Source organism: Apteryx mantelli, chromosome 14, assembly GCF_036417845.1.
Source record: "Apteryx mantelli isolate bAptMan1 chromosome 14, bAptMan1.hap1, whole genome shotgun sequence".
NCBI classification, from domain to species: Eukaryota; Metazoa; Chordata; class Aves; order Apterygiformes; family Apterygidae; genus Apteryx; species Apteryx mantelli.
The window spans coordinates 350,907-371,803 of NC_089991.1; the positions used below are offsets into that span (position 1 = coordinate 350,907).

A 20,897-nucleotide genomic window follows, 5' to 3' on the forward strand; every position below is an offset into this window, starting at 1 on the left:
AAATACGTGAGGTCATAATGTGTGATGAAAATCAGAAACAAACTAAAATTTATGCCATAATAATGAAGATCTGGAATATGAGACTTTTTATTGTCAATTTTAAAAAGAGCTTTCAACTCACAAAAACTTACATCCCAGAAGAAGATGCATTCATGATTAAAATGAAGCATCCAAAAATTGATTATTCAATGTTTAATGTTAGGGTTTGACATTATGCATTATTCCCGGGCTATTTCCAGCGTGGATTACAGGCAATGTTTTTGAATCCACTTAAAAACTGTCCCATGCTATGTTTGTTATCCAGTTTTGTGACTTTGAGCAACCCATCATGGTTCAGTGACAAATACACCTCAGGCTTTCAAAATGGTGCTGACTGTAATTCATCACCAAAATTAATGCAAAAATGGAATTTGTTTGTTTTCTAAATGCGGAGGTGATTTGGCACTTACAGGAGCAACTAGGGAAATATAGTGTTCTCTGAATACATAATGATTTGAATTGTCCTGCAGAGTACAAAAAGAACTAATCCTGATGCTTACAACACTGTGACATCTTGTTTTTACACTGTCTTCTTTTTCTTCTGCAGTTTCTATTTCTATTCTTGTTCTTCTCTCTTGCCTTTATTCTTTGGCCTTGATGTCAATGTGCCTCTTGGAAAGGTAAGATTGCTTCATTTATTTCCTTGAGGCTAGTGCTTCTTGCACAGACCTGAGGATCAGATCCTTGTGTGTTATACTATATATATCTGGAGAATTCAGCAGATCAGTGTCAATTTGCTGCAGTTCACAATGGATGGTGGTCACTGCTGAGCTTACACAGGAGTTACAGTCAGACCAATGCTATCCAACATACTTATAAGTGAATTGACAAAGTTTTCTGATGATCCTAAGCTATTCAGAATGGTAAAAATAAAAGCCAACTAGAATTTCCCAGTATCAAGCAGTCAAGAAAATTGCAGATGAAATTCAGTATTGATGTTTGCAAAGTGATACAGCTGGGAAAAAGTTTTAAATCTCGAATTTGTACACATCATAATGGGCTCTGAACTGACTGCTACCTCTCAGATCAGGAGGTTATAATAAATAAAGCTATGAAAACATCAGCTCAGTGCTCAGAACTAGGAAAAGTACAAAGAAGGGCAAGAAAGGGTGATCAGCTGCTGAGGGAAAGAGAGCGGCACCTCAGGCTCAGAAAGAGAAACACTATTAAAGGGAGGTGTGGGAGAGGTCTGGAAAATTCACCAGGGGCATAGAATGGCTGAACAGGTTGCTATTGTTCACTGTCTCCTCCAGCACAAGCAATTATCGTGTAATAACTTTGAAACAAACAAAAAGTGGTAGCTAATGATGTAGTATTTAGAGAAGTCTTGGCTACAGCATGCTTAGCAGCTGGAAGTTCAGAGTTCAAAAAAGCAATGGAAAGATGGGGAAATAAATCAGGCAGCTATGATGTGCTTGGCCTTATATTTTTCCTTCCATGCCTGGCCACTTTCAGAGCCAGGATGCTGGACTAAGTGGATCTTTTATCTGACCCAGTATAAATGCAGTAGAACATGTCCTTGAGTCTTTAAATACAACATTATCCAGGCTGTGTAATGACAGATCAGAATTTTCTGATTAGGGGACAGACCCATAGTATTAAATTTCTCACTATAACTCTCGGTCCTATGGGCTATGTCAATAAATAAACTTTTCTGCACTGCCCTTGAGACAAGCTGAGAATGAAGCGGTGTGTGTGGAAGATGTTTTACCGTGCCCTTCCACCATTTGTACTAGCTTAGCACTTGCTTCCAGGTGCAACTCAAGATATTGGTCATAGTTAAGTGTCATAGGTCCTTTTTTTTTTTTAAATTAAAAAATTTTAATTAAAAAAAAAAAGCCCCCTACTTTGTGCTTCATTTCAGCTAGATCAAGTGTTTTTTCCTGCAGTTTTGTGTTGATGGAGAGACAGCTTTTAATTAGCTATAGCAACTGGAATCCACTGCTTCCTGGGCTGGACAGACCTCAAAATGGTTGTTTTCATGGGCTTAGCCAGCAGTATATGCAGAGGGTGGACTGAATGGGGAATGAACCAAAGGAAAGAAGTGTATATGTGTGTGTGGGGGGGTTGACAGATCAGTGATCATGGCTCTTGTAAACAGTTGCCAATCTCATTATAGATTTGCCACTATTTAAAACATACTGCCTTGATCCAATGAACGTTATTTTAAAGAGGTTAAGTTATGGCTGCACACTCACTAATAAAGTTTCTGCAGCAGCCTTCTGGGACTGATGACACAGCACAGTAATTGGAAGTTATTTTGAGTGGCCATAACTAGTGAAAATTAATTTTACAGTTTTCTGCTCACTCGTGGAAAAATTAGAAGATTTTCTGAAACAGACAGGTTAAGTATAGGCTAATTTTAAGAAGCCAAAATTGTCAAAGTACATAGTATGAACTGATAGTGACAGTTGCAAGAATCTGTTTCTATTAGTTCTCCCCATCTGCTTATACTGTTGTCCTTTTTTCAACGGTGCAGTTTCAGAATTTTTAAGAAGCTCATACACCCTAGTTTTGCCAGTGCTAATATTGGCTATGGTGGAAGAAATAATAAGAACCCCAAAATCTTGACCCCCAGTTCTTTGAAAACGTACCTTGTAAGATATCCCTTGCTCAGTTTAGGTCACCTTGATTAAAAATGCATTCATGACATTAAACTACGAAACAGTCTTTCCTAATCCCATCTCTTTTAAGATGGAGCCCAGTAGAGTCTTTGCAGGTAGAGCATGCATGCTGGGAGCATGCAAATTACAATTTTCTTCAACACTAGAATTCATCAGGAAATGTCTTCCTGATGTTTTATTGTTTTTAGTTTTGAAAAAAAGTATGTTTTTCAAAGGTTAAAAAACCCCCTCAGTGTGTGGTAAATGCCAAAAAGATCCATAAATATAGATAAAAATAATTTATGCTAATAAATATGATATTTTTCATTAGAAAATGAAAAGGTGATATGCATGAAAACTTTCATCCACCTGTAATTGGACTTAAAATAGAAAAAACCCTAGTTCCAGGGCAAAATGGTCAATGTATACTTCATGAGACTATATGTATGTTTTTGGTATGCCAGTGAGGAAGAGGAACGAAGGGAACCTAGGAGCTACAGATATAACATGGATGAATCACTTGGGCTGGCTTTTCAGGAATTGCAGATATATACTACTATCTTTTGAAGTAAGCACTTCCAAAAATAGAGAAATCCCTACCATTTTGAGATAAGAATTCCAGCAGTGCTGCTTAATTCTTTGTCTTGGAGCCTGTGAAAATACCTAAAGTGCCCTGAAACATTTAAGTGTCTGCATGCCAAGAAAAAAAAATCTTGAGTGGGTATTTGTGTGCATCGATTCCACAGTGACTTTCATATTGCTGTCTTAACAACCTTGTAATTATTTCAGCAATGTATTCAAAGGCAGACTGAATCCTTTCTTGCAGAGGAGCCATCCCTTCCCTCTGCTCAAAGCAGGAGGGAGAAAAACAGACATGTACAAGGAGAAAAATCAAGAACATAAAAAAACCCCCCAAAAACTCCACTTTGCTGATTTCATTTATGCCCTTTTGGCCTATTTTGAAGGCAGGTTTTGTCTGGTTGGAGAAAGCTGATGAGGGGTTTATGTCAGAACTCTACGTTCCTCCTAAGCATCAAGCAGATGATTATTATTTGCATGCAGTGATTCTTCCACCTGCAGGTGGCTGCTGGGTCACATCTCTAGCACAAGCTTTCAGCTCATTCGATGCATTAGGTTGACTCCTCATTTGTGCATTCATTCAGCAGGACTAATAGTCAAAGGAAACTAAATCATTTTTCTGTCCACTCTAGGACTGGCTGGACTATAATAGCTCCAATGGAAACAGAGCAGCATTGAGGCCGATTTCATTGCTGGGGTCATTAGGACTGTGTCACTGAGACAGGACTTCACTCACCTTCCCCACACACATCTCCTTCACCAAGTTTTCTGCTTGTTTTAAACAACACCTGAGGTTTAGCAGGTGTAAATCCCTTTGGTGTAACTTCATGGAGACGAGGAAAGCTGCTCTATCTACAGCACCATTATGAGAAGAATTTCACTCATGGGATTTACTGTTGCTCTGCAGAGGTTGGCCCAGGAAGCCTAGGAGGGTCTAGTTCACAAGACCCTTGTGTCTCTACTCCCACAGAGAGGATGAAAAGCATCAGAGCGCAGTGAAGTGTAGTTTACAGGCCTGGAGACCCTGCTGGTGCTTTCTGCCATTTTTAGGATCACCCAGCAGATGAATGAAGCCCTTCTCATCATTTAGGGGCTCATTCTTTTGCTGTTTTCAACCTCTGCTTGCATATTTTGCTATGTCAGGTAGGAAACAAGAAGATGGATTTCTGTAGGCTGAAAGGCAGAGGAAATAGCCATGCCAGTGATGCAGATGTAGTGATGTAGAGAGTGGCAAATCGACTGTGAGAATGGAAAAACCTTAAGGGGGAATATGAACTTAGTGCTTTTCCAGAGGACCTGCATTGCTGTGAACTCACTTGCACTGTTAAGATAGCTGCAGCAGACACAGCATCACAGCAAGCCTCATGTCTGCAGAATGTTTTACCAAGGCACATCACTCTACCAGTGCAAAACACCAAATATTGTAATCTGCCTATCAATTCCTCAAAAGCAATATGATAACATAGGCAGCTGTTAGCTGCTCTTCCTCTGTCTGGTCCCAGGCTTCACTCACTCCATTGAGCTCCATGAGATCCTTATCTCTCAAGTCCCGAGGGGAAGGCTCAAGACAGAAGCAGGTTGGGAATGGCATTGGCAAGATTGAGAGAAATTTTAGCAAAGTCGTATTTTTCTGAGGCTGGAATACACAGAATCAGAGGGAATAACTAAACAAGTTTGTTTTGTTTCCCAATCTCTTTAAAATCCAACTGCATCCCTAGGTGACTTTGACATTTGAAGTAACACGGCAGGGATGAGCATGGCATGGGGAGTGTGCCATCAACATTTCTGCTTCTTAGAACTACTGACGGTGTATATCATCAGGGAGATTTTTGAAAAATTGCTTTAGTTCCTCTGGACGCCAGTTTACTTTGCTAGCCTTATCATGAGAGACTTCAAATAGTTCCCTTGATGAAACAAAATAAACACAGTGCATCTTTGAAATGCATCTAGGGAACCATTTGATGACAAAAAGTCTTTGTTTGTGTTCATCCCTTGTTGCAATTTATCCTTTCCCAACCTTTTATTTAGCTGAGGGCAAGCCATGATGCAATCACAGATGATGCTTTCTGGCTTCTTTCTCTCGCAGGGTTGGTACAGCACTCGCTGCTATGATTTTCAGATAAGGAAGGACAAGCATTTGAAACAAGGAAAGAGTGGGTGAATGAAACCATATACAAAAAAATTTAGCATCCATACCAGAACTCTCTAATTCCTGTTTATATGGGATTTTCCTATTTGAGGGTTTTTTTCTGTACTTGTGTGTATCCATGTTCATGTAAACACTTATCTGTGATCACATAGGGAAATCTGGTTTGCATGTATTTTGCACTCAGTAAAATTTATCATGTAGACTTGAATGGTGAGAGAGCAGAGAAAAAATATGCCATATTTTTTTCCAGATTTCAAACCCCCAAACCTAAAATTCTTTTCTATACACAGGAAAGGCTTCCTCAGAAGGGGACCAGCCTGCACTTGCCTCATTGTTGCATTGATGAAAGTTCTGGGGTTGGCCTGAAACCACAAGCATGTCACCTGCTGTCATGTCTCCTGTCACGGGTGAATTTTAGGCAGCTTCTTGAAACTGACAGTTTTCCATGGGCCAATGCATAAATATTCATCTGCAAATACCGGTGGGAAATTTCATGGACCAGAGGGATGTATCTTGCAGTGTTCAAATGGAGAGGCCTGGTTTGTGTTTAAATTCATAACTAATTCCTTGCCAAAATACCCAGAATTTTCACAAATGCCTTTCACACAGCCAAACAGGAACAGTCTGTCCAGTTAGCTGATATGTATAAGAACAGATCTCTTCAGTTGTCTGATTGATAGACTTCATCCTGTCAGCTGGATAGGCAGGTAGAGGAACTTATCAATTATCTGATATAGATGTTCTTCTTCTTTTATTTTTAGAGTGCCAGACCACACAGATAAGTCCTTAGAAAGGCAAATGCTTCCAGCTCCCCCCCCCCCCGATGAAGAGAACATTGTTTACACCTATTTAAAAAAAAAAAACACAAATGAACCACCTGTAGCCAAGACTGCAACCACCTTATATTTTAAAGCCATCACTCAAGATTTGTTAATTGACAGTTCCTGTCTAACGCTATGATATATGCTGCATTTAATGAAATTCTATATGTCAAAATTAAAAAATGGGGAAGAAAAATAAACGGTGAACGTACATCACTTAGGAAAAACTAAAGGGAACAGCGAGGAACCACTTTCAGCTGATCAAGTCAAAGTGTGTCTTGGGCATGGAACCAAAGTTACAACAGAAAAATCTATCCCTGCTGTGCAGGGCGATCATTTTAAATGTAACACTGTCCTCCCACGAACAGATCAAAAATAACAGGACAGAGCAGGAGAAACACTTTATGGACTGTGAGGAGGTACTGACCATAAAATGCTCAGTTTCAATAGTCTGGCTTTCTTACTACAGGGACTCTTTCTCTCTTTTGGTTTTACACTCAGGAACAATGACAGCTGCAACGTGGGGGGAAAAAAGACAAAAAAAATGCATTCTGGTTTATGGCGTGACAGGCAGGACTGGGCACCGTGATTTGTGTTTGAGACCGTACTGGAGCACCACTCCACGTGTCAAAGGAAGGGAAGAAGCAGGTGTCTGGCATAAGGAGGATTTTGACAGAGCTGTAGCCTTATCTCTCTTCGCACACCCTCCATGAAGACCAGCCTGTCCATTGTCAGACACTTTCCATACTCTTTAAAGACTGCTGTAGAGGTAATAATGACCACACTTGGTTTCACTGTTTGAATAATCTACTGAGGATCACTGGACTGGGCCTGCAGAGTGGCTTCTGAGAAAGAAAAAAATGTGTTGGAGGGCAAGAGGAAAAAAAACAAAACCTAACCCCAGTGCCCATATGATCTGATCCACAAAGCATCAGCTTCCAAATATTTTGTCTCAACTTGGACGCTACTGAACATAGGAACCCTTCTAAATGTTTTGGTTTGGCTTGTCAAACTGATTTTGTTAGCTGGCTTACTAACCAATGACACTTAAACCAAAAATGGGGGAAAACTGTGTGAAATTCATCCTCAAGCGTGAATATGTATCACTACTCTGTTTAGACTTTTCCACCATTAAGAGTAACCAGAAGTAGTTTGCATTTCAAAGCATTGCTCACCTCTCTAGCCTGGGACTCAGTCTGACGCAAGGAAGCAGAGCGCCGTCACAGCTGCAGCCTGATCACAGTCAGGAAGAAACAAACCTCAAGGAGTGTCAACACCTGCAACAAACCTGAGAAAAGAAGTTCCTACATCTGCTGGGAGCAAACCAGCTGCATTCAGCTTCCCTTTTCTTCCCAATGTGCTGTATGAGCTAGGCAAGATGTTGCACTCATCTGCATCTCTGTTTTCATTTCCCTGGAAATGGAGTCTTGTCTGTTTAAACTTCAGGTTCCTGTTGTTTGAGCTGTGTCTTGCACAATGGGGCCTTAATTTTGTCTGGGATTGAAATGGACTTTATTGGAGGATAGAAAACTAAGGGCCAGAGTACAGCCTGTGCATTACTTAAACCTTCAGGACAGGGCTCACAGGTACCAACAGCTTATGCACACAGACCTTGCATATCAGAAGCTTTAAGAGCGCTTTACAGAATCTCTTCTGTTTGCTTGTTTATTTTTACAGATGAAGCAACTGAGGCACAAGCAGTAAAGTAACTTGCCACAATGACTCAGCAGGTCAAAGGCAGTTCCTGGACCATAGCAGGGATGAAGTTCGTCTAATATAGGGGTTCCTCTCCCTCACAGGTATTTTTTGGCCAGAATAGCTTTTAATCATTAATGTCGAGTCACCCAAGTGGATTGCAGTGCTGGGCTCTGTTTCTCCACAGTGCTCTGACATCCCCATTTCTTGCATGCCAGGAGGTTGTGCTGAGCCTTGCATTGAAGTTTAGAAGCTATTAGGAAATGTTTTTTTTCTCTCCTTAAAATTAATTTAAATTACAAAATGACTGCAACTTCTAGAAGCAGTCTGTTTTACCAAGGGGTTTATTGCCTTCTGCACCAGCTGTGAGTTATGTTAAATGAATGCAAGCCCACTGCATGCTCTTCGTTCAAATTCTCTCCCTCCCCACTCTGTGCATAAGGTTGGCCCAGACCTACCACAGGTGCTTTCCAAGGGTGCCGCTAGCAGTTCAGCCCTGAAGCTTTGCAGTCAGGCCCTTTGCGAGTCTCCCCACATACCTGTAACATGTTCAGATCACTAAGCAACTTCTGCAAAAAAGTAATATCTGTTCCAGGCAATCATAGAGAAGGTTCATGGCATAGATAAAAGTGTCTAATTTCAGGACACACCTGACTGGTTTTGTGGCAGACTTCATCAGTTAGGCCCTCTGAACTGTGCTGAGCACATCTTCCTCTCATTTCTCTTTTTTGCCCTATTTCTCCTCCTTTACTCTTACATATACACATAGTCCTACCTATGCATGCAGGTGCTCCATTTCCAAGGGCTCCAGGGGTGGCAGACAATTCACAGCTTACCTTGGTGTGACTTGTAAATGGTCTACAAACTTTTAAAGACTGCTGGATTTCCTCTGGAGATCTCAACAGCATCTGCTTTACTCTCCCTGCAGCATAACACAAGCCATGCCTAAAACACACTTGCTGATGTGACTAATACAAACCTTCTACTGTCAGCTAGATCAAAATGAGTTTGATGTTTGTGGGTGTATATATATATATACATATATATATATCCCTATTGTATATAGTAAATCACTGCTATAGTGTATGAAAGTGTACTTCCAATCTAGGTATGAGGAACTGAACCTAGAATTGCTTAGCCGCCCCGACTGGTACACTCCTCATTAGTTTAGTTTTACATCTCATGGGCATCTAGGTTTTGGTTCTGGTTTTTGGGCTTCTTTTTTAACTGTTCCCTGTCCGGAAGCTGTTTATCCAGGGCTTTCTGTTGTTCCTGACATTCAGTGATGCAAAGTATTGAGAATTCTCCCTCAAATTAGCCACCGCAGCCAGCCTCCCCTCCCCAAAACCAACCAGCAAGAAAGATCAATTTGTCCCAGCTTTTGAGGACTGCAGCATAGCCCTGGCTTCCTCCACTCCCTCTGCCCTAGACTGCAGCAGGAGCATGGTGCTCCAGGCTGCTGGTACCGTCGAAGCAGTAGATGAGGCACGTACATGGAGCAGGTCGGCTTGAACAAAATTGGACTTGCCACTTTTTCTCCACTGACCAAGGAGACTTGGTCAGTGGGTCAGACCTCCTAATTTAAGTACTTCAGATGAAGGCCTAGTTAGGGGAGATGAATTTAGGCAGTAGGGTTAGCAAAAGGAAAAAAAGGCCTTCTTGCAGTATTATAAGCCCCATCTGCTCTTATTGACATGCCTTGGGGACGCAGCACTAAGGTTTTTCTTCTTTTTGTACACGTGCTGTATTTGCAGCGCCCAGCCTCAGTGGGAAGATCCTCTGAACCACCAGAGCAGTCACTTCCATGGCATCCCCTGGGGACCGACCAGGCCAGCTTCCCGCCCCGCTGGGCAGCTGCAAATACAGCCACACACTTGCTGGTGGCCCAAAGGCTTCCTTGTTTTTTCCCTGTCCTTCCTCACATCAGCACCTGTGTGTTTTTTATTTATATATACATATATATATGTGTGTGTGTGTGTGTAAATATACATACATACATATATATATTTTTTTGTTGTTGTTGTTCCCAAATTTTTTGGTGTGTATTCCAGAAGAGAATTGTAAATGACTTGGCAGAATGACCCTTTGATAAACACTGGACATGTATCTGTACTATATGTATTAACGTGTAGAAGAGAATCCTTATTGTATGTAAAGTTTTATGAATGGTTATTTTTTAATTTATGTATTTAATATAGGATTCAATGACCTCTGGTGTTTTAGTTTGTATAAAAAATAAAACAGCAACCTTTTTAAAAAAAAATCTCACTTTACATTCACGGAGATATTCAGTGTCTGTCTGGAATCTGTTTATGGGTGTCACGTTGAAGCTGAGCAGTTCAGACCATTGAGGCACATCTTCCTTGCCCGCTTGCTCCCTCTGACATGCTTTCAACCCATGGAGAGGAAGACTGGAGAGGCTGGGCCATAATATAGCATATTCCTGGGTCATAATTCTGTAAAAAAAAAAAAAGGCTTTGCATCAGTCTGTCCTTCAGTGGGCATCCTGAGGTAATTAGTTGATAAGGGAAGGCAGTTCAATTTTTCCAGGATGGGCCCAAATCTGAATTTATTGGCTTTTTGATAGGCCTGCCCACCAAAAACAAACAAACAAAAACAAAAAAATCCCTTTTTTTCCCAGGTGTTGGGGGAGAAGGCTGTATCTGTATTTGTTGGGGGGGGGCCTTATTAAGATGTAGACACTTGCTCCAATTTTTGAAAAAAAGGACCTCGTAATCTCTTTACTCAGCGTACTCGGTCACCTAACGCTCTCCAGCGCTGGCGCTTGCCTCTGGACACCTCTCCTCGCGTGGACGAGGGTCGGGCTCCGTTAATGCTGCTGAGACGCTGCATGAGCACAGCCACAGCACCTGCGGGCTGATAGCCTGCGCACAAACCTCACTTGTTAAAAAGCAGGGCCTGCTGTATAAATAAAGCAGGTAAAAGCCATAGCGCAACTATCCCCTCCGCCGCTTGACCCCGGCATGTTTCACCGCTGGGAGCTGCGGTCCACGTGGGTGAGGAGCCCGGGGTCCTGGCATGGTGTCTCCCCGGCGTTGCTCTCCCGAGGGTCTCGGGCGCCCTCACCTGAGCCCCTGCTGGAGCCCTCCAGGTCATCCAAACCCATGGAGCCGTGATGCCTTCACTGGATTTGCTGCCTTTGGATTCGCACCGCTGCAGGGAGCCGGGACCTGCAGCGGAGCAGCCTGGTGCACTTGTGCCAACTGCACGGTTACGCCTGCTGGTGGCACATCTGCAAGGCAGCATTGCTCTATTAGATGCATTTTTAATATAAAATAATAGAACATTTTGTTTTGACGTATAATTTCTGTTTCAGTGTCTTCAGAAAGATTCATACAAGCAATCATTCATCTGAATTATACCTGTTTTAAGTGGATGTTTTCATCTGGTAATGTCTTTTCTCCTCCCTTAATGGATGAGCATACGTCCTGGACTCTGAGTTGAACACTCCCAACTCAGGTATTTCTATTCTTCTATGACTGTATCTTGCAAAAATGTCTATTTTTGCAGACATTTCAGCCATTAAATTCAAAAGGAATTTGTGAGAAAATAAATGCAAGCTGGCACAAATAGAGCTGAAAAGCAAGTTTCCATAAAATTCAAGCAAACAGTTTTGGAAGAATGTTTAGTAGTAGCCAATCAAATTCAGAAAATACTCTACCTAAACCAGTAACAACAGTGATGAAAAACAGAAATGTCTGTTTTTTTGGCCAGACTTCACCATCCTTAGGTACCAATAATATTTTCCATTGTAATTCCCAAGCACTAAAAGTTAATTTTCACTGCAGGTAATGCTCTCTGAAAGGCTTTAGACATCTTCCCCCTAGGCAAATCTATGCAAGTTCTCCAGTTTAAAATAAACTTTAGAGCTGATCAGAGTGTGACTTCTATATTAGAGAATAATGTTATTGTTATGGGCTGTATCATAAGCAGAGGAGAAGTAGAGATACCCAACTGGCTAAACAAAGCTCTTGAAAATATGAACCAGGTCTGTCAGGAAAAAAGAGAATGAGTCTGAAATTCAGGCTTTTGTTCTTGCTTTGCATTGTATTACTCAAAAGTACCAAATACACCAGGAAAATAAAACTTCTGCTTAAAATATATATTGAATCATTTTCTACCAGATTAATTCAAACTGATCTTCTTTGGGAGATAAAAGAACAACAGAGCAGAAAACTAAATTAACTTTCATTACATTTAACCCTTGGACTCTTGAGATCTCCCAGAGTGCCCATTTGGGAAATAAGATTTATGATTTTTCATGAGTATTTAACCACCAGAGGAAACTGATGAACTGTGTTGCTGAAGTCTTTTATGAGCTTTTGAAGCATTACCTTGTATCTTCGCACCCATCCAAGCATTCAGGAGAAGCAGGAAATGCCTCCTTCACCCTTTCCAAGGGATGCTGGGGCAAAGTCCGTCTTTTGCCTTCCTCAGAGCAAACCCTTGCTGTAATTAAGCCCTGATCTGCAAAGTCAGACAAGACAACTCAGAAAGGGAAAAAAGTCCCAGACAGTTTTGTTCTCCAGCTTTGGCAGCAGGAACATGGAGAAAAAGAGAAGCAGTCAAAGCTCAAGCTAGAAGAAGCGCTATGAACCCAGCACATACAGCAGTCCACACCAGGGCCCCTTCTAGCACCAGCCGTCTCCTACCTCTTTCCTACTTTTACAGCATCCCTGTTCCAGACCATCAGCTTTTTGCCTATTTCTTTCTGGTGTATGGGGACCTGGACTCACTGCTTAAGCTTCTTCCACCTGACTAGAGGTTTCCATTGTAAGGAATGCATGGCCTTGCAGCAGGTCTGCAGGTGGCCTTACACCAGTGCCAGCACCTTGCTCCTCTCTGGAAGAAGCCTAAAGCCACCGAAGGTATGAAAGGACAGCTTCCTCCTTCCATGGATTTGGCTGTTGAAATAAAACATCTGTCAGATAGGAGACCCACACTAGCCAGGATGTTCTTGCTAAAGCAACTGTTCTCCCCAGGGCTCTGAAACACCGCTTTTTGCCAGAGCTGCTCAGAGGCACTGAACTGCTGCAGTGAAGACATCTCGCAGACAACTGAGGTGCCGCCTTGCCAGGGAAGTTTGCTGATACCTCCCTCACGCTGGTGGGGTGTCACACCTCCCCTTGCTCAGGAGAACAGACCGGGCTCGTCCCACTGCTGCGGAGGTTTTCACTTTGCCGAGAAGAATCTTCCTGCTGTGAGCTGGGGCAGCAGCAAACAGCAGTGCTGCTATTGCGTTGGTTGTCAGAGAGACAAAATATTATTAAGCTCTTCTTGGGAAGACTGTAATCCTGGCGGCGAAAGAGAACACAACCTTGGGAGCTGTGTGCTCTACAAAAAGACCTAATGGGAGGAACTTGCCAAGGGACGTCTAGAGGGGAAACGGAAAGCACATTTTGAAAGTGCAAAGTGTTGGTCATGTATTTACACCCATCCCATCTTTTTACACTCAAATACCCAACAAATCTAGCCTAAAGAATATTTTATTGCAACAGAATAGCCCAATACCTTAATGTCTTGTTTATTTTTTAAGAACAATTAATGTCTTCCCTATGATCCACTGCAACTGGTGTCTTTAAAGTGTTGTTAAGACAGTAAAACACATTAAATGGGCCCAAGACACAAAAATTGTGATCTAGATTTAAATCTCTACTGTTGTAGGGTCCAAAATTGTTTGTATCCAACCCCCTTATACAATAATCTTCGAATAATGAATGAAGCAAAGAACTTGAGCCAAATGTTCTCCTTTTCTTTGATTATAACAAACTGAAGGGCATTCAATATTAAAATGCACTGATTTAGAATCAAAGGGAATTATGCATATAAATCCACTACAGGACTTGTGGAACAAGCTTGGCTTGCTTTGTTTAGCAAAACCAATGTTGTGAAGGCAGAGAACAGCACTGTAAATATCTGTGTATTGTGCAGTATAAATAGATATATCGAGGTAGATAAGCACTGCTGAGGGGAGAGGGCCTTTTCTTGGCTCAGGGACAAAGCTGACAGAAGGCAGAATGGATGTAAACTAGCTGTGGTCCGTTAGAAACCGGAGGCAGTTTACCAGCTGGAGGCCCGCTCCCCTCCGCAGCCAGAGCAGCAGGATCCCGGCGCGTCTCCCACCTGGGGCGTTGGGAGCCGCCGGGCTGGGAGCGGAGGAGGCGCTGGCTGCTGCTGCCCTGCGGCGCTGCTCTGCCGGCATGGTGCAGGACTGCTGTCACCACGCGAGGGTGGCACCGCGGCCACTGCGGAAGGGCCGCTTGGCATCACGGGACTTTTTCACCTGAAATACTAGCAGAGTGCTAACTGCACGAAACGTGCCGGTTCTGGATTCCTGCCATGGCTGCTACAGCAACTCTGCAAGACGTTTCCCCCCCGAGAAGGCTCTGCCGCCCCGCAGCAACAACCACAGCAGTAAAAATAATAATAATTACTATGATTCCACAGCAAAATTAAGTCTAATAACATTGGAAAGGAAATGAACCACTTTCAAAAAGGGGAATTTCACAAATGGAATTAATTTGTGGTTTGTTAAGAAAACTATAAATAGTACAACATTCAGTTTGTATTTAAAATATTCTATCATATAGAGGAACCAAGAACCGGCAGTTGCACTCCTCCGTTAATGCAGTAACGTAAAGGCGTTGTTACCTGACCACGGGGGTGAAGGTGCTGCACCCCGCAGCGGCCTCCTGACAAGCTGCATCAGAAGCTCTTTGCTGGGACCTTGGTGAGTGAATCTTGCTCCCCGGGTGCCCACGGGGTCGTGTTTGCTCTGTGAATGAAGAGCTCTCCAAACCAAACAGTCACACAAATATGCATGTTCGTTAGATGCTGACCGCAGGGCACTCGGGGAGAACGAGCACTCATGAAGCAAGGTGACTTGCAGAAAGAATCCGGATGGTTAAAAAAATCGCAGAGCTTCATCTGATTTCTTTTAGACCCATAAAGCAGAGTTGCTGAGTTATTGCATTCTTGTTGGATGTCTTACATGAAATCGTATTATTAAGTCCAGAGACATGGCTGACTTTCCTCCGCTCCCTGGTAAGCATTTCCCCGTTGCTAGAGCAACTGCCACAAACCGTCCTGCCAGCCTCTGAGACCCGATGTGCTCGTAGCAGCGATGCAACCTCTGAGACCCAGCATGCTTGTAGCGGCATTGCAACCTCTGAGACCTGATGTACTTGTAGCGGCGATGCAACCTCTGAGACCCGATGTGCTCGTAGCGGCAATGCACCCCACTGCCTGCAGAGCACTGTGGCTGCTCCGGCACTGGATCTGGCTCTGGCTCCTCAGGTGCCAGGAGCCGCGAGAGCCCCCAGCAGGGCTCCGCGGGAGGAAGGACAAGGATGGTGGAAAAGAGGGAGACAGGGAGCAGAGTAAGGGAAATTTGCAGCACAAGCTCAGACAGGACGTAACCATGCCAGCAGGGACCCCTTACGAACAGGCTTACAGGAAACACGAGCATTGCCCAGAACGAGACTATTACCTGGTGATTAAGCTCTCCTCAGGCTGCCCGAGCTGGACGCTGCACGCCAGCTGAGTGCTGCGCTGGTGCTGGGTGTCCATGGGTGGGCAGAATGAGTCATTAAAAGATGGCATTTCACCCTCGTGGGCACCAGCACGAACTGCTCAAGCGAGCGTTGTCGCTCCTGGGTCACAGAGGTGTAACAGGGTCCCACGAAGGCGTCCCACAAAGATGTCCCGCGAAGGTGTCCCACACGCCGGCAGATGCTTCTGGATGTCTTTTGTTTGCGCACTCCTTGTCTGTTTTCAGCAATCCCAGACGTTCAGTAATGCTAACCTGACACAAAACACACTTCACGAAACAAGATTATTCTTCTGCTTTGCGCGGTCCTGGGGAAACATAATGCATGTCGCCTCCTGGAGAGGGATGGAGGGGATCCGAGAGCAGCCCCCCCCCCCCGGGGGGGAATCCGCTGCCCTTCCAGTGCCCTGGCTGCCAATAAACAGCATTTTTCAGCAGCAGCTGCAAGTTAGGGATCTGAACTCCTGTCCAGGCACAAATGAAGTACAACTGGATGGCTTTCAGGATTAATGAAGAGCATACACTGAAAGAGCAAAAGGGAAATTGGCAGATTTGGAAGCGCTGAGCACACAAGAAAATCAGACTCTTTTCGTTAGGTACCTAAAAGAGATATTTATGAGTGAAACCTGAGCAAATCCTACAGGAGCATTCTGGCAGGTAACACTGGCTGCAGTCATCCCTTTATATCAAAAAGACAACAACCTGTGCAAGTTGGATAGTTTGGATTCCTTTGCGTGCAAGATGGGGAGTGTTAAAGTGACCGGCTCTGGGAAATGCCTCCTTGAGCCCCTGCTGAACCAGCCGGTACAGCTGCAGCTGCTTAACGGCTGTGGGCTGTGAAACTCTCGTGCTTTCTCGCTGGGCAAGAAAGGCAAGTCTCTATTTTTACCTGCTCGGCAGAGCGCACTGAAGCTTGAGGGCTCACCGTGGCGTCCTTTGCGTGGGCTTTAGTGCATTGGCCTGAGTGCTGAGCGAAGGAATGACGATAGTCACCCGGCCCAAACCTGTAAGAGCAGAGCCACGGATACTGCACGCGTGCGCGTTGGAGCACCTGCACACGGGTGTGTTTGGCACACGCACACATCCTCGCTTCCCTGTGAGAACGTACGCTTCAGAAATAGCGGGACAGTACGAAGGACACAGCTAAGCAGGAAGACCACTCTGAAACAATGAACTGCCAGGAATTCTCTCAAAGCATTCGCACATTTAAAGTACTGGAGCTTTTAACTCTGAAGCAATAAATTTGAAACTAAAATAAATTTTCAGTTTGAAATTTACAAACTTTGCAATTGCAGATCTGAAATTCCTAAAAGAGTGTATGTTTTACGAGATGCAAGAAAATGACATTGTAGTTAAGGCATTGGCACTTCTGGGGTGCAGACTGATTTCAAACTCAAACTTTCAAAGTTTGTCATGAACGGAGAGACGACATAAATATGCTTTCATAGGGAAATGGCTAATATGCTGCCTTTTAAAATCCTCCAATCTGAAACGCCTCGCTCTGTTTTGAAAGTTCACATCCATCTGAAACACACACCTTGCCCATGCTCTACTAAGGGCCCATATCCAAACACTGCAACTTGGACGTGGGGTTACACCCTTTCCAGCATGTCCGTTTCTCTGTCTATTCATCCATGTCTCTATCGTCCCTTTTTATTTTTTCAAGCTTAGTAAAATTCAGAGTGATGACGCTCAGCACAATGGTATTTCTGTGGTGCACAATCCACTGCTGAGCAGGAACAAGCCCACGGTGCGATCAGTCGGTTTAATTTTCATTCTTTCCCTGCGCTCTGCAGTTGGTGTTACACTCACAGTCAGTGGTTTAGAAGTAAAAGCAGCTGAGATGACATAACCAAGCAAGAATCTAGGAAAAGCCCCCTTGGACTGGAGGAAGGAGCGCATGGACACGCAATAGAAAGAGGAAATGTTGATGCTGCTCGTGTCTGTGCAGCAGAGGGATCCTGTAAGGCCGGGGGATACCCACCCCTCCAGGCTGCCCTTCCAAAACTGCTGGCACCTCAGCGGCCCGGCTCCTGCTGTGCACGCTGCGCGCTGGCGTTCGTACGCGCAGCGGGCCGAGGGAGCGTCCTCCCTGCAAACCCCTCGCACTGCCTTCCGCAGCGGGAATGTCACGGACCGGGCACGGGGACGTAGGCTGAGAACGCTTTTCTCTAGGACATCCTTAGCAAGCAGCATAGAGGGACGTTGTCTATTTATATCTATTTTAACGTCGCTGTTGAAGATATAGCCCACTAGTCCTTTAATGGCTGTAGGCTAATTTGGCACTAATTCCAAGAGGAGATCATGTGGGACAGCGAATACCGACTGAACACAAGTACTAACATAACGAGGTGCGACAGAGGTGTGGCTTGCTGGGGCCCGATCTGCTGAGAGGCTCTTGTCTTTGCTGCTTTGCTTGCTTTATGCTCTGTAAAACTTGCCCCTTTCTGCCCTGCAATGCAGGGTGTAACCCTCAAGGAGTTTCCTCAATGCCCTGAGCTCATTCGTGTCTTGCCTGTCTCTTCCCACCGCATCTCGGAGCCCCAGTTGCTACACTTGACCGGTGGAGTCAGGCATCTTTTGTTTGCCAAAACCGTGAAAAACCAGTAAGTGTTTTAGCTTCTTTATAATACATAGCAAGTCTGATTCTGACTTCATCTGCACCAATTTTTCAGAAATGCATCTCCAGCGAGCTGCGTTCCAGTTACTCCAGATTTACCCCAGCCGTGTTAAAATAAGACTGTGATAAAACCAACCCACCTACCCGAGTGCAGTGCAGCAAGATGAAACCATTGCTATTGTATCGGCTACTTTTGACAGCAAACAGTAGTAAGCAGTAGAAATGGAAATAAAATTGTGACTGGCAAGTTTCAGAACTCGCATGACCTTTTCAAGTTAGTCCCTAAGTGAAACGTCCACGTCCCCTTTGGTCTTGGCCCTGCCGCAAGGAAAACAGACTCGGGCTGCTGAGGGTCCTGCTCGGAGCCCGTTTCGCAACGGCGGTGGGGAAGAGCGGCGCCACGATCCGGTGAGGCCGGACCTGGCACTTCTTCTTTGCTCCCTGTGCCGGACTGCAAGAGCGGCCGCTGAAGGCAGCGCGTCTGCTCGGCCGGCCGGCTCCCGGGCAAAGAGCCTGCTGCGACAGACAGCTGTCTGTCCATCTGAGATGCTTCCACCACGCCATGCCCGAGGCTGTGGCACCCGGCTGCAGCCGCCGCGGGACGAGGCCCCAAGACCCTGATCCTGTCGCACCCTTGCCGTTATGCTGCCTGTGCAGCACTGGCGTCCGATACCCCGGAGAGGGAAACCAAAGCAAACCACAAAACAGCAAATGGCTCTCCAACAGAAATGCAAACCCCACTTAAAGTGCCTAGTATTTATCTTTCCCAGATCCCTTTTATGGTTCTAAAGAGTCTCCAGAGAAGCTGCAGTGAAAGTGCCGGATGGGCGGCCCTGGGAACGCGGGTCTCGGCTGCACTGCGGGGCACCAGCACGGCGCTCGCCCTGCTCCGAGCGGCTCTGCTCTGGGCAGCAGGATGGAGCAGGTCCCACGCAGCAGGGACGGCTGCCACGTGGGCGGCCTGCCCCCAGCACCGCCGTCCGTGCGCTCCACCCGTGCCGGTGGCCGAGGCTGCGGAGCCGTGGGCAAGCAGGAGCCCCATGCGGCGGGAGAAGGCGCCTGCGAGGTTTGTCCACGCTGCTGCCATGGGCTTAGGCCTGGGGCACTCGGTGGTCTCCTGACACTCTGCAGCTGTCACGTGAAATGTGCTAATTGTGTTAGTGCAAATTATTTTCATAATGTGTTTTGGCCATTACTTACCTGGTTAGAGTTAAATAAGTATAGTAAAGCTGAAAGCAACTGTAACTTATAATGAGTCCTCAGAGCTGGCTGCTTACCTGAAAAAACATGCCTTGGAAAACTTCTGGAGGACTTTCAGCTGATCGGAGGGGGACATGTCTGCGGATCTAACAAAAGGATCTTTGCATTTGGCCTCTTTTTCTGTTCTTTCTGATGCACAAAACCTCCAAAGACACTGCTTCAGTTTACAGTAACATGTACAAAAGGTACCTTTTTGTTGGGGTGCCTCTCTCCTGCAGTGTCTGCCTTCAGCAAATGGAGAATTCAGCCAGGACTCGGGTTCGCTTTCTGGCCAACAAGCATAAACATCCCTCTCATGATTGCTCCCCCCTCTGCTTTCAAACAGATGGAAGGCAAAGCCTGAGCTGTTAGGATACGATTCCCTTGTGTGGTCTGGAAAGAGAGAAATGCTTTCAAACTTGCTCTGACCTTTGCAGCTCCTTCCTCGCTCAGCGCCCACCATGGCGGTGCTGAGCCCTCGTCAGCTGCCGCACCGTGGCGGGACCGGATCCCTCGCTCCGTGTGCCGCGCGCCTTGCACCGCTGCGGTGACGGGAGGCAGGACTACGGCAGCTTTGGCCGTTTAGCGGCCTGGTGCCGGCGCAGGGCAGCGGCCGGGATTCCCGTGGCGCGTTTCAGGCATTCTGGCCACGCGGCGCGGTGACGCCTCTCCTCTGCACTGCTGCGGGGCTGCCTTCAGACCTCCCCGCTGTGCCACGAACATCTGCAAGCGACCACTGCGGAGAGAAATGGAATTTCCTGCCGCTCCGAAAACAGCAACTGTGATCTGTGCATAAAAACGCTCGTCCGTGTGCTGCCCCGCAAGCAGCTTGGACGCTTGTGCCTCTGCGGCCCCTCGTCCTGTCCGAGGAGGCACACGCAGGCAACCCAAGAAAATTGACCCGTGCGACGGCAGCGGTGCTGGAAGCCCAGAAACGAAGCTGACGCCCAGGCAAGCTGGCAGGGGTTTTGCCTTAGGCTTTTGGCCGCTCAGCGCCCGACTCCTGTGCCGCGCTCCTGCTCAGCCAGGCGACCTTGCCGTGTCCTGCACGCTAGCGCAGAGGTGAGGTCCCCAGCATGCTCCCTGCGCAGCGCTCCCCTGCAGCCGCGCCACGCGCAAGATTCCTCTTCCCTCCCGCTACGAGGGTTTCCTGGGAAACTCGAATTCCTTCTGTGACAGAGGAGGGAAAATGCTGTTGGCTCGCGGGGACTCGGCGGTCGGGGAGCGGTTCCTCTCCGCTGGTGGCGCTGGGCTGCCGCTGCCCCTGCCCTGTGCGCCCTGGCAGCTCATGCGCCCGGGCGACGTCCATCCCGCCGAGGCCGAGACTTGGCAGGGAGGACGTGGAGCGCTGAGGCGTGCAGGGGCGAGCGCTGCTCCTCCTGGGCGGGGAGGCTTCGCGCCGCTGCTGCGAGCGGCGCCTGGGCCGGGGCGCAGCGCTGACCCGAGGTGGGCAGGCTGCCGCCGCCACTCCTGCGCTTTCAAACACGCCGCCGCCGCCGCCACGCAGCGCGTTCATCTCTCTTGGCGTATCGTGGAGCTGATGCCAGGTTAGCAGAGCCTGGCTTTGCGCATCCTCAGATAG

The 20,897-nt window shown here is 46.1% G+C and overlaps 1 protein-coding gene and 1 long non-coding RNA gene across 7 annotated transcripts in view; one reads left to right on the plus strand and one right to left on the minus strand.

The window, feature by feature from the left end:
- JAKMIP2 (janus kinase and microtubule interacting protein 2) overlaps positions 1–9,969 on the plus strand; it is an 81,211-nt gene extending 71,242 nt beyond the window's left edge. For 2 of the 6 annotated variants that reach the window (XM_067304629.1, XM_013945947.2), the window contains exon 21: positions 9,641–9,969. In XM_067304629.1, the coding sequence (XP_067160730.1) occupies positions 9,641–9,967 (327 nt within the window). In that variant the 3' untranslated portion in view covers positions 9,968–9,969. Of the gene's footprint in view, positions 1–586; positions 660–6,131; positions 7,991–9,640 lie in introns of all 6 variants that reach the window. The other 4 variants (XM_067304632.1, XM_067304631.1, XM_067304633.1 and 1 more) reach the window with 4 other exon arrangements.
- Positions 9,885–19,646, minus strand: LOC106487227 (uncharacterized). Its single transcript, XR_001293037.2, has 3 exons — positions 19,526–19,646; positions 10,974–11,139; positions 9,885–10,342 (listed from the first exon to the last, which is right to left on the minus strand). It is a non-coding gene; the product is annotated as an uncharacterized lncRNA (long non-coding RNA).
- Positions 19,647–20,897: the final 1,251 nt, after the last annotated feature.